Genomic DNA, 13,740 nt, shown 5'->3' with positions numbered 1-13,740 from the left:
ACCATTCACACTCACATTCATACCTATGGACAATTTGGAGTCGCTAATTAACCTAGCATGTTTTTGGAATGTGGGAGGAAACCGGAGTACCCGAAGAAAACCCTGAGCTGAGGGTGGAGTTGAACTCGGGTCTCCTAGCTGTGAGGCCTGTGCGCTAACCACTTTGTTACCATGCAGCCCACATTATATCTTATTTTCTTTTATTCTATGTACTATGTTGGGTAAATAGGAGTGTAAAGGTGACTCTAGGGGTGTTATTTTATGTCTGGAGGTCTCTAGCATTCATTCATTCATTTTCCAACTCTTTTTCCTCACGAGGGTTGCGGGGGGTGCTGGAGCCTTCTTTGGGGCGAGAGGCGGGGTACACCCTGGACTGGTGGCCAGCCAATCACAGGGCACATATAGACAAACAACCATTCACACTCACAATTAATCTAGCATGTTTTTGGAATGTGGGAGGAAACCGGAGTACCCGGAGAAAACCCACGCATGCACGGGGAGAACATGCAAACTCCACACAGAGATGGCCGAGAGTGGAATTGAACTCTGGTCTCCTAGCTGTGAGGTCTGCGCGCTAACCACTCGACCGCTGTATATGCAAAGAGATTCACAAATGTTAGAAAGAAGAAATAAAAGCAACCTGGAACCCATCCAGATGTTTTATTGTCTTTTTTCTTTTAGTCCCCACGGTGGAGCAGCCACAGCAGCCACTAGTAGACGTGACATGTTTTTTGTTTTTTTTTCTTTAGCAGCATGAATGTGATGAATGCCATGCTGGCTTAACGAGACTGACAAGCATCAAACCTATTTGGACTTTTCATGGCCTGCAGGAAGCTATTTATCTTTTGGCAATGGCTGTGCCTTTTGTGCCACAAAAGCCAACATTTTTATACTTAAACAGATTTTATTGTCTTTCATTTATGGGTGCAAGTCAAATTCTTAGATGCTTTTTATGAGCGTTATAAACACTTAGCGGTAATATTCTAAATGTATTGCTGTCTTTTTGCTATTATAGCCAATGTCAGCAGTGTCACATACATACAAATTAAAGCGTGTGATACATTTTGCACATTACAGATGCTAAAACCTATAAAAATGTTGGTCAATGTATGCTAAGCTATCTGAACAAAACATCTTAGCTTTGTGTTCTAGATCAGGGGTCTCCAACCACCGGAAAAAATGTATATATCAGTAACTACATCAAATTTTATGTAAGTGCATATCAATTTTAAAATTATTTTTACTGAAAAATCACTAACTTAGAGTTAGAAATGCAAGTTAGAATGCAAGTTTTGTTTGATTATGTTTAGAAGAGAGGCGACCCTGAATGCACCATAGTTGTGCTTGCTAATTTTTTTCACTTGTAAACAGCATATTCCACACATAATGATGCTAAAAGTGAATCAAAGAAGTGTATATGCAAATGAGATGATCACAACCACATCAGCAACATATCTACTGTTTTTGATTGTCAGCCATTATTAATTTTGTTACACATGTAACAAAATTAGCAGCTCAGTTGAATTCCCACGGCATGAGGGAACTAAGCTAAGACCTGCTTAGGACCCCGTGACCAGTCGAGGGCCCCCAAATTATTTTTTCCGTGTGTGAGGGCCCCAAAATCAAAATTTGGTTAGAGCCCCAATTACGAGCGCGCCTGAACGCCTCACAGCTCGAGGATCAGGATCAGGAAGAAGGCGGTGTTGTTTGTTGCTCTGCGTGAATCATATGAAGAAATAAGTAAGTTCGATGATTATTTTGTTCATTAAGAATGTTTCATTTTGAAGATTCATATTGTTCCACTTAATCCCGACATGGCGCAGCGATAAAAAACAGTTTCGAGTTTCACCCGAAAATGAGGCTTTATTGTTGATTGTATGTCTTTTTGAATTATTAATACTATTAAGAAGGGGTGGTAGCTCTTTTAGAGTTGGGCACCATGGAAAGATTCCGGTCAGATAATCTTCTTTAGGATGCAATTTGTTTGGCCCTTTTAGCAATATATACATATATACATATATATATATATATGTATATATATATATCTGTGTATGTGTGTGTGTGTGTGTCCAGTGTGTGGTCTTGTTGAGTCACATAACACAAACAAAAGAACTGTAAGAACTGTAAGAACCATATAGATAAAAGCTAAAAAATGTAAATATTATTTTGGTTAAAAATACAGAATCATCATGTGTTAAAAGCTAAGGGTAAAATCTAAGGTTATAAATATAAATTCTGCTTTAAGATGAAGTTGAGTTGATAAAACAATTTAAAAACATGAATAGAAATTGAAGTAAAAACATTTAATTTGGTAAAGATAGGATCCTCCCTCAATATGGATGCCTGTGATGTCACTGATTGAACTCCAGGTGTGGGAGCACACAGACTTTGTTTGATTCCACTCCAGGTGTGGAAGCAGACAGATTTTCTACCTGTGGACAACATGGACGTTTTATTTAGTATGCTTACCATAGCTAATGTGAGTGGACAAAAAAAGTGAACCTTGAATTCAATCCATTTAAACAGAAGGATGCAAATCAGAGTGTAATAAAACATATTTAGGATGATTACTCATTTATTGTCAAACTTTATCCAAATGTTACCATGCAAAATCCACACTTCTGACGCAGAATTGCTGTAAAATTAAACAATGAATTATGTTCTATAATTCAACTTAATTAAGATTAAAAGTTAGTTTTTTAAGTGTGCTGTAGTTGGGAGTAAATGGCTTCAGGTCAAATGTCTGATCCACAAAGTAGGATCACTTATTTCTAAATAAGTGATCTGAATATTTTTGTTGCTAGAGCATAGAAAACATGTTTTTAAATACATTGCTAAACATTAGGGCAGCACGGCGGTCTAGTGGTTAGCGCGCAGACCTCACAGCTAGGAGACCAGGGTTCAATTCCACCCTCGGGCATCTCTGTGTGGAGTTTGGATGTTCTCCCCGCGTGCATGCGTGGGTTTTCTCCGGGTACTCCGGTTTCCTCCCACATTCCAAAAGGTTAATTGGCCACTCCAAATTGTCCATAGGTATGAATGTGAGTGTGAATGGTTGTTTGTCTATATGCGCCCTGTGATTGGCTGGCGACCAGTCCAGGGTGTACCCCGCCTCTCGCCCAAAGACAGCTGGGATAGGCTCCAGCACCCCTGCGACCCTAGTGAGGAAAAAGCGGTAGAAAATGAATGAATGAATGCTAAACATTATTAGAGCTCTCTAGACACAGAATAACACCCCTATAGTCACCTTTACACTCATATTATACACTCACAATATAGTAGACATAAAGAGACATTTAAGACATAAATAAGGCTACTTGTTCATGATCCGGCGTGGGACAGGAAGTGATGTTGGGGGTTCTGAGTTGAGACTTAGCTTAGCATGGGTTATGGCCTAAAATGTGGTAAAATATGCATATTCAACCACAAAACAGCATGATTATTTATATTTATATTTATATTTATATTTATATTTATATTTATATTTATATTTATATTTATATTTATATTTATATTTATATTTATATTTATATTTATATTTATATTTATATTTATATTTATATTTATATTTATATTTATATTTATATTTATATTTATATTTAGAATAACAGTCATTATGTCTTATGTCTCTGTGCAAGCAGAGATTTTGGATATAAAGAAAAGCACTTAGCTCAGCCAGTCAAAGGGGGGGGGTGGACATAAATGGGTTCCAGTGTAATTAGCTGTGTAAAATAAAATGTACAGCATTAATGTGGTTTTGTTTCTCCCTACAGGCGTACAGAGGCAGCGTTCGACCTTTTGTCAACTTCAACGGCAAACAAGACGCCGAGCTTCTCCACAAAGCCATGAAGGGACTCGGTTAGTGCTCGACCCTTTCCGTTCTTCTTGTTCCGCTCTGCTGCTTCTCATTGGTTTTGTTATTACTGATGATGCAAAAGACCGTCAGGGCGCTATTGTTTGTTGTCCTAAATAAGTTTCTGTGTTTGGGCTTATTAAAAAGCAGTTTGTCACATCAGAAGAACACAAGAACCACAAACTCGTCAGCAAGAAAACGCATGAGCGGTTCTAAGTCTCATAAACAAAAGTCAGATATTCACATTTGCATGCCAGCAAGCCGCTGTCAAAAAGGTTCTATGTGAGTAGCATTGTCTCAAAGCCAAAAAACACATCTAATTGCTTCTCCCGCTTTGCTATTTTTAGCATTAGCCCAGCTGTCAGCAGGCGACAGTCAAAGATCTCATGCTTGGAAAGTGCATCTCATTTTGCTCATTTTTGGTGTCCTGACGCCACACCTAGCTTCTCTGTACAAAGCTAAGGCTTAATGCGAATCAAATAGGCCAAGACATAGACTTAGACATAGACTTAGACATAGACTTGGACATAGACTTAGACATAGACTTAGACTTAGACGTAGACGTAGACTTAGACATAGACATAGACTTAGACTTAGACTTAGACTTAGACTTAGACATAGACTTAGACTTAGACTCAGACATAGACTCAGACATAGACTTAGACTTAGACTCAGACATAGACTCAGACATAGACTCAGACTTAGACTCAGACTTAGACTCAGACATAGACTCAGACTTAGACTCAGACTTAGTCTAAGACTTTCTTTATTGTCATTGCACAATAACACAGCAGTGAAATTGCCAACAAAATGTCGTTGCCTGGCTCCTGTGTAATAACAATAATTTAAAGTTTTGGTTGTGCGTGTGGGCAGGTCGAGGGGCTTATTTGGCATTGAGCAGTCTGATGCAAGCTGATGCATATCAGTAAAACTATTTTTTCAATGACATATGGTACAGTCGTCATCTTCTATCAGTTAAATTTGCTATTTTTCTGAAACATGTTAACGTTGAGCGGCGGCACGGCGGTCGAGTGGTTAGCGCGGGTTCAATTCCACCCTCGGCCATCTTGTGTGGAGTTTGCATGTTCTCCCCGTGCATGCGTGGGTTTTCTCCGGGTACTCCGGTTTCCTCCCACATTCCAAAAACATGCTAGGTTAATTAGCGACTCCAAATTGTCCATAGGTATGAATGTGAGTGTGAATGGTTGTTTGTCTATATGTGCCCTGTGATTGGCTGGCCACCAGTCCAGGGTGTACCCCGCCTCTCGCCCGAAGACAGTTGGGATAGGCTCCAGCACCCGCCGCGACCTTCGTGAGGATAAGCGGAAGAAAATGAATGAATGAATGTTAACGTTGACAGGTGATAAATAGCATGGCTAAATGCTAACACAGCAAAAATAGCACCAAATATAAAAACATGCTGGTGTAGTTACCACAAGTAACTTTCAAACAATGTTTTTTAAAAAATATTTATATAAAACATTTCGTAATGTTGTATTGCTTATGTGTTAACCGTCGTCATGCTTTATTTATCCAACGGCGCTTTTTTTCTCTGAAGCCCCGCTGGCTTTCAGAGGCCATTGATTGTCAGACCAGCAACCTCAGACGTTGATCCCCTTCTGGAAAAGGTCGTTCCTTCCTTTGGGGTTGAAATGAAAGCTTTGCGCGGTGAAAAGACGCAGCACTGCTGTCTTCACTGTCTCTGCGTTGCTCGGCTCTTACCCATAAGTCATTTGGTGTCTATGTGACCACGTCCCCCTAGGGACAGATGAAGACGCCATCCTCATGCTGCTGGCGGCGCGCAGCAACGATCAACGGCAGCAAATAAAGGCGGCGTACAAACAGGCCTACGGAAAGGTAAGACGAACAGAGAGATAGTTGTGGCTTGTCTCCGTCCCGTGGCGGTCCAGCAGGACCCAAAAGCCCTCTGGCGAACACCAGGATCCATTTCGTAGTCACGGCCGACAGCCGAGGGCCGGATTCAGGAAAACTGTCTTAAGCCCTGAGAAAGCATTAAGCCTTGTTGGTTGGTTGTTGTATTAAAACGACATGATTCAAGCTGTTCATTGTTTCTATTAGGTCTACAGTTCATGCATCCCAAAAAAAAAAAAAAAAAAAATATATATATATATACGTTTTTTGTCAGAAATCACAAAATTTAAACACTGGCATTTAATGCCATTTTTGGATACGTTTTTTTTCAAAAATGACAAAATTCAAACTCTGGCATTTTATGCCATTTGTGGATGCTGGGGCCCCTGTTGAGTGTGTGAGAGGTTTCCCCTGTTTATTTGACCAGAAAAGTGCATTAGAAGCAAGTTGAAAAAAATGAAAAAAACGACATACTAACCCCTTACGTTTTTTTTTCAAAAATGGCAAAAAGAAAATCTGGCATTTTATGCCATTTTTGGATGCTTCTGGGGCCCCTGTTGAGTGTGTGTGAGGTTTCCCCTGTTTATTTGATCAGAAAAGTGCATTAGAAGCAAGTTGAAAAAAATAAAAAAAACGACATACTAACCCCTTACGTTTTTTTTCAAAAATCACCGCCCTGAAAATCTGGCATTTTATGCCATTTTTGGAAGCTTCTGGGCCCCCTGTTTAGTGTGTGTGAGATTTCCCCTGTTTTATTCACCAGAAAAGTGCATTAGAAGCAAGTTGAAAGAAATGAAAAAAACGACATACTAACCCCTTACGTTTTTTTTCAAAAATCATCGCCCTGAAAATCTGGCATTTTATGCCATTTTTGGATGCTTCTGGGGCCCCTGTTGAGTGTGTGTGAGGTTTCCCCTGTTTTATTCACCAGAAAAGTGCATTAGAAGCAAGTTGAAAAGATTGAAAAAAAACGACATACTAACCCCTTACGTTTTTTTTTCAAAAATGGCAAAAAGAAAATCTGGCATTTTATGCCATTTTTGGATGCTTCTGGGGCCCCTGTTGAGTGTGTGTGAGGTTTCCCCTGTTTATTTGATCAGAAAAGTGCATTAGAAGCAAGTTGAAAAAAATAAAAAAAACGACATACTAACCCCTTACGTTTTTTTTCAAAAATCACCGCCCTGAAAATCTGGCATTTTATGCCATTTTTGGAAGCTTCTGGGCCCCCTGTTTAGTGTGTGTGAGATTTCCCCTGTTTTATTCACCAGAAAAGTGCATTAGAAGCAAGTTGAAAAGATTGAAAAAAAACGACATACTAACCCCTTACGTTTTTTTTCAAAAATCATCGCCCTGAAAATCTGGCATTTTATGCCATTTTTGGATGCTTCTGGGGCCCCTGTTGAGTGTGTGTGAGGTTTCCCCTGTTTATTTGATCAGAAAAGTGCATTAGAAGGAAGTTGAAAAAAATGAAAAAAAAGACATACTAACCCCTTACGTTTTTTTTCAAAAATGACAAAATGAAAATCTGGCATTTTATGCCATTTTTGGATGCTTCTGGGGCCCCTGTTGAGTGTGTGTGAGGTTTCCCCTGTTTATTTGACCAGAAAAGTGCATTAGAAGCAAGTTGAAAAAAAATGAAAAAAACGACATACTAACCCCTTACGTTTTTTTTTCAAAAATCACTGCCCTGAAAATCTGGCATTTTATGCCATTTTTGGATGCTTCTGGGGCCCCTGTTGAGTGTGTGTGAGGTTTCCCCTGTTTTATTCACCAGAAAAGTGCATTAGAAGCAAGTTGAAAAAAATGAAAAAAACGACATACTAACCCCTTACGTTTTTTTTCAAAAATCACCGCCCTGAAAATCTGGCATTTTATGCCATTTTTGGATGCTTCTGAGGCCCCTGTTGAGTGTGTGTGAGGTTTCCCCTGTTTATTTGATCAGAAAAGTGCATTAGAAAGAAGTTGAAAAAACTGAAAAAAACGACATACTAACCCCTTACGTTTTTTTTCAAAAATCACCGCCCTGAAAATCTGGCATTTTATGCCATTTTTGGATGCTTCTGGGGCCCCTGTTGAGTGTGTGTGAGGTTTCCCCTGTTTATTTGACCAGAAAAGTGCATTAGAAGCAAGTTGAAAAAAATGAAAAAAACGACATACTAACCCCTTACGTTTTTTTTCAAAAATCACCGCCCTGAAAATCTGGCATTTTATGCCATTTTTGGATGCTTCTGAGGCCCCTGTTGAGTGTGTGTGAGGTTTCCCCTGTTTATTTGATCAGAAAAGTGCATTAGAAAGAAGTTGAAAAAACTGAAAAAAACGACATACTAACCCCTTAGGTTTTTTTTCAAAAATCACCGCCCTGAAAATCTGGCATTTTATGCCATTTTTGGATGCTTCTGGGGCCCCTGTTGAGTGTGTGTGAGGTTTCCCCTGTTTATTTGACCAGAAAAGTGCATTAGAAGCAAGTTGAAAAAAATGAAAAAAACGACATACTAACCCCTTACGTTTTTTTCAACAATGACAAAATGAAAATCTGGCATTTTATGCCATTTTTGGATGCTTCTGGGGCCCCTGTTGAGTGTGTGTGAGGTTTCCCCTGTTTATTTGATCAGAAAAGTGCATTAGAAGCAAGTTGAAAAAAATGAAAAAAACGACATACTAACCCCTTACGTTTTTTTTCAAAAATCACCGCCCTGAAAATCTGGCATTTTATGCCATTTTTGGATGCTTCTGGGGCCCCTGTTGAGTGTGTGTGAGGTTTGCCCTGTTTATTTGACCAGAAAAGTGCATTAGAAGCAAGTTGAAAAAAATGAAAAAAACGACATACTAACCCCTTATTTTTTTTTTCAAAAATCACCGCCCTGAAAATCTGGCATTTTATGCCATTTTTGGATGCTTCTGAGGCCCCTGTTGAGTGTGTGTGAGGTTTCCCCTGTTTATTTGATCAGAAAAGTGCATTAGAAAGAAGTTGAAAAAACTGAAAAAAACGACATACTAACCCCTTACGTTTTTTTTTCAAAAATCACTGCCCTGAAAATCTGGCATTTTATGCCATTTTTGGATGCTTCTGGGGCCCCTGTTGAGTGTGTGTGAGGTTTCCCCTGTTTCTTTGACCAGAAAAGTGCATTAGAAGCAAGTTGAAAAAAATTAAAAAAACCACATACTCTAACCCCTTACGTTTTTTTTCAAAAATGACAAAATGAAAATCTGGCATTTTATGCCATTTTTGGATGCTTCTGGGGCCCCTGTTGAGTGTGTGTGAGGTTTCCCCTGTTTATTTGACCAGAAAAGTGCATTAGAAGCAAGTTGAAAAAAATGAAAAAAACGACATACTAACCCCTTACGTTTTTTTTCAAAAATGACAAAATGAAAATCTGGCATTTTATGCCATTTTTGGATGCTTCTGGGGCCCCTGTTGAGTGTGTGTGAGGTTTCCCCTGTTTTATTCACCAGAAAAGTGCATTAGAAGCAAGTTGAAAAAAATGAAAAAAACGACATACTAACCCCTTACGTTTTTTTTTTCAAAAATGACAAAATGAAAATCTGGCATTTTATGCCATTTTTGGATGCTTCTGGGGCCCCTGTTGAGTGTGTGTGAGGTTTCCCCTGTTTTATTCACCAGAAAAGTGCATTAGAAGCAAGTTGAAAAAAATGACAAAAACGACATACTAACCCCTTACGTTTTTTTTTTCAAAAATGACAAAATGAAAATCTGGCATTTTATGCCATTTTTGGATGCTTCTGGGGCCCCTGTTGAGTGTGTGAGAGGTTTCCCCTATTTATTTGATCAGAAAAGTGCATTAGAAGCAAGTTGAAAAAAATGAAAAAAACGACATACTAACCCCTTACGTTTTTTTTCAAAAATGAGAAAATGAAAATCTGGCATTTTATGCCATTTTTGGATGCTTCTGGGGCCCCTGTTGAGTGTGTGAGAGATTTCCCCTATTTATTTGATCAGAAAAGTGCATTAGAAGCAAGTTGAAAAAAATGAAAAAAACGACATACTAACCCCTTACGTTTTTTTTCAAAAATGGCAAAATGAAAATCTGGCATTTTATGCCATTTTTGGATGCTTCTGGGGCCCCTGTTGAGTGTGTGTGAGGTTTCCCCTGTTTATTTGATCAGAAAAGTGCATTAGAAGGAAGTTGAAAAAACTGAAAAAAACGACATACTAACCCCTTACGTTTTTTTTCAAAAATGACAAAATGAAAATCTGGCATTTTATGCCATTTTTGGATGCTTCTGGGGCCCCTGTTGAGTGTGTGAGAGGTTTCCCCTGTTTATTTGATCAGAAAAGTGCATTAGAAGGAAGTTGAAAAAACTGAAAAAAACGACATACTAACCCCTTACGTTTTTTTTCAAAAATGACAAAATGAAAATCTGGCATTTTATGCCATTTTTGGATGCTTCTGGGGCCCCTGTTGAGTGTGTGTGAGGTTTCCCCTGTTTATTTGATCAGAAAAGTGCATTAGAAGGAAGTTGAAAAAACTGAAAAAAACGACATACTAACCCCTTACGTTTTTTTTCAAAAATCACCGTCCTGAAAATCTGGCATTTTATGCCATTTTTGGATGCTTCTGGGGCCCCTGTTTAGTGTGTGTGAGGTTTCCCCTGTTTTATTCACCAGAAAAGTGCATTAGAAGCAAGTTGAAAAAACTGAAAAAAACGACATACTAAACCCTTACGTTTTTTTTCAAAAATCATCGCCCTGAAAATCTGGCATTTTATGCCATTTTTGGATGCTTCTGGGGCCCCTGTTGAGTGTGTGTGAGGTTTCCCCTGTTTTATTCACCAGAAAAGTGCATTAGAAGCAAGTTGAAAAGATTGAAAAAAAACGACATACTAACCCCTTACGTTTTTTTTCAAAAATCATCGCCCTGAAAATCTGGCATTTTATGCCATTTTTGGATGCTTCTGGGGCCCCTGTTGAGTGTGTGTGAGGTTTCCCCTGTTTATTTGATCAGAAAAGTGCATTAGAAGGAAGTTGAAAAAAATGAAAAAAAAGACATACTAACCCCTTACGTTTTTTTTCAAAAATGACAAAATGAAAATCTGGCATTTTATGCCATTTTTGGATGCTTCTGGGGCCCCTGTTGAGTGTGTGTGAGGTTTCCCCTGTTTATTTGACCAGAAAAGTGCATTAGAAGCAAGTTGAAAAAAATGAAAAAAACGACATACTAACCCCTTACGTTTTTTTTTCAAAAATCACTGCCCTGAAAATCTGGCATTTTATGCCATTTTTGGATGCTTCTGGGGCCCCTGTTGAGTGTGTGTGAGGTTTCCCCTGTTTATTTGACCAGAAAAGTGCATTAGAAGCAAGTTGAAAAAAATGAAAAAAACGACATACTAACCCCTTACGTTTTTTTTTTCAAAAATCACTGCCCTGAAAATCTGGCATTTTATGCCATTTTTGGATGCTTCTGGGGCCCCTGTTGAGTGTGTGTGAGGTTTCCCCTGTTTTATTCACCAGAAAAGTGCATTAGAAGCAAGTTGAAAAAAATGAAAAAAACGACATACTAACCCCTTACGTTTTTTTTCAAAAATCACCGCCCTGAAAATCTGGCATTTTATGCCATTTTTGGATGCTTCTGAGGCCCCTGTTGAGTGTGTGTGAGGTTTCCCCTGTTTATTTGATCAGAAAAGTGCATTAGAAAGAAGTTGAAAAAACTGAAAAAAACGACATACTAACCCCTTACGTTTTTTTTCAAAAATCACCGCCCTGAAAATCTGGCATTTTATGCCATTTTTGGATGCTTCTGGGGCCCCTGTTGAGTGTGTGTGAGGTTTCCCCTGTTTATTTGACCAGAAAAGTGCATTAGAAGCAAGTTGAAAAAAATGAAAAAAACGACATACTAACCCCTTACGTTTTTTTTCAAAAATCACCGCCCTGAAAATCTGGCATTTTATGCCATTTTTGGATGCTTCTGAGGCCCCTGTTGAGTGTGTGTGAGGTTTCCCCTGTTTATTTGATCAGAAAAGTGCATTAGAAAGAAGTTGAAAAAACTGAAAAAAACGACATACTAACCCCTTAGGTTTTTTTTCAAAAATCACCGCCCTGAAAATCTGGCATTTTATGCCATTTTTGGATGCTTCTGGGGCCCCTGTTGAGTGTGTGTGAGGTTTCCCCTGTTTATTTGACCAGAAAAGTGCATTAGAAGCAAGTTGAAAAAAATGAAAAAAACGACATACTAACCCCTTACGTTTTTTTCAACAATGACAAAATGAAAATCTGGCATTTTATGCCATTTTTGGATGCTTCTGGGGCCCCTGTTGAGTGTGTGTGAGGTTTCCCCTGTTTATTTGATCAGAAAAGTGCATTAGAAGCAAGTTGAAAAAAATGAAAAAAACGACATACTAACCCCTTACGTTTTTTTTCAAAAATCACCGCCCTGAAAATCTGGCATTTTATGCCATTTTTGGATGCTTCTGGGGCCCCTGTTGAGTGTGTGTGAGGTTTGCCCTGTTTATTTGACCAGAAAAGTGCATTAGAAGCAAGTTGAAAAAAATGAAAAAAACGACATACTAACCCCTTATTTTTTTTTTCAAAAATCACCGCCCTGAAAATCTGGCATTTTATGCCATTTTTGGATGCTTCTGGGGCCCCTGTTGAGTGTGTGAGAGGTTTCCCCTATTTATTTGATCAGAAAAGTGCATTAGAAGCAAGTTGAAAAAAATGAAAAAAACGACATACTAACCCCTTACGTTTTTTTTCAAAAATGACAAAATGAAAATCTGGCATTTTATGCCATTTTTGGATGCTTCTGGGGCCCCTGTTGAGTGTGTGTGAGGTTTCCCCTGTTTTATTCACCAGAAAAGTGCATTAGAAGCAAGTTGAAAAAAATGAAAAAAACGACATACTAACCCCTTACGTTTTTTTTCAAAAATCACCGCCCTGAAAATCTGGCATTTTATGCCATTTTTGGATGCTTCTGAGGCCCCTGTTGAGTGTGTGTGAGGTTTCCCCTGTTTATTTGATCAGAAAAGTGCATTAGAAAGAAGTTGAAAAAACTGAAAAAAACGACATACTAACCCCTTACGTTTTTTTTTCAAAAATCACTGCCCTGAAAATCTGGCATTTTATGCCATTTTTGGATGCTTCTGGGGCCCCTGTTGAGTGTGTGTGAGGTTTCCCCTGTTTCTTTGACCAGAAAAGTGCATTAGAAGCAAGTTGAAAAAAATTAAAAAAACCACATACTCTAACCCCTTACGTTTTTTTTCAAAAATGACAAAATGAAAATCTGGCATTTTATGCCATTTTTGGATGCTTCTGGGGCCCCTGTTGAGTGTGTGTGAGGTTTCCCCTGTTTTATTCACCAGAAAAGTGCATTAGAAGCAAGTTGAAAAAACTGAAAAAAACGACATACTAACCCCTTACGTTTTTTTTCAAAAATCACCGCCCTGAAAATCTGGCATTTTATGCCATTTTTGGATGCTTCTGGGGCCCCTGTTGAGTGTGTGTGAGGTTTCCCCTGTTTATTTGACCAGAAAAGTGCATTAGAAGCAAGTTGAAAAAAATGAAAAAAACGACATACTAACCCCTTACGTTTTTTTTCAAAAATGACAAAATGAAAATCTGGCATTTTATGCCATTTTTGGATGCTTCTGGGGCCCCTGTTGAGTGTGTGTGAGGTTTCCCCTGTTTTATTCACCAGAAAAGTGCATTAGAAGCAAGTTGAAAAAAATGAAAAAAACGACATACTAACCCCTTACGTTTTTTTTTTCAAAAATGACAAAATGAAAATCTGGCATTTTATGCCATTTTTGGATGCTTCTGGGGCCTCTGTTGAGTGTGTGTGAGGTTTCCCCTGTTTTATTCACCAGAAAAGTGCATTAGAAGCAAGTTGAAAAAAATGAAAAAAACGACATACTAACCCCTTACGTTTTTTTTTTCAAAAATGACAAAATGAAAATCTGGCATTTTATGCCATTTTTGGATGCTTCTGGGGCCCCTGTTGAGTGTGTGAGAGGTTTCCCCTATTTATTTGATCAGAAAAGTGCATTAGAAGCAAGTTGAA

At 38.6% G+C, this 13,740-nt stretch overlaps 1 protein-coding gene across 9 annotated transcripts in view; it reads left to right on the top strand.

The window, feature by feature from the left end:
- Positions 1-13,740, top strand: part of anxa5a (annexin A5a) — a 64,259-nt gene that overhangs the window by 12,654 nt on the left and 37,865 nt on the right. For 8 of the 9 annotated variants that reach the window (XM_058065011.1, XM_058065010.1, XM_058065007.1 and 5 more), the window contains 2 exons: positions 3,774-3,858; positions 5,616-5,710. In XM_058065011.1, the coding sequence (XP_057920994.1) occupies positions 3,774-3,858; positions 5,616-5,710 (180 nt within the window). Of the gene's footprint in view, positions 1-1,640; positions 1,741-3,773; positions 3,859-5,615; positions 5,711-13,740 lie in introns of those variants that run through there. The other variant, XM_058065016.1, reaches the window with a different exon arrangement.

This window comes from Doryrhamphus excisus, chromosome 2 (genome assembly GCF_030265055.1).
Source record: "Doryrhamphus excisus isolate RoL2022-K1 chromosome 2, RoL_Dexc_1.0, whole genome shotgun sequence".
Lineage (NCBI taxonomy): Eukaryota > Metazoa > Chordata > Actinopteri > Syngnathiformes > Syngnathidae > Doryrhamphus > Doryrhamphus excisus.
Note: the sequence above shows the minus strand (reverse complement) of the source record. Positions and strands in the feature narration are given on the sequence as shown.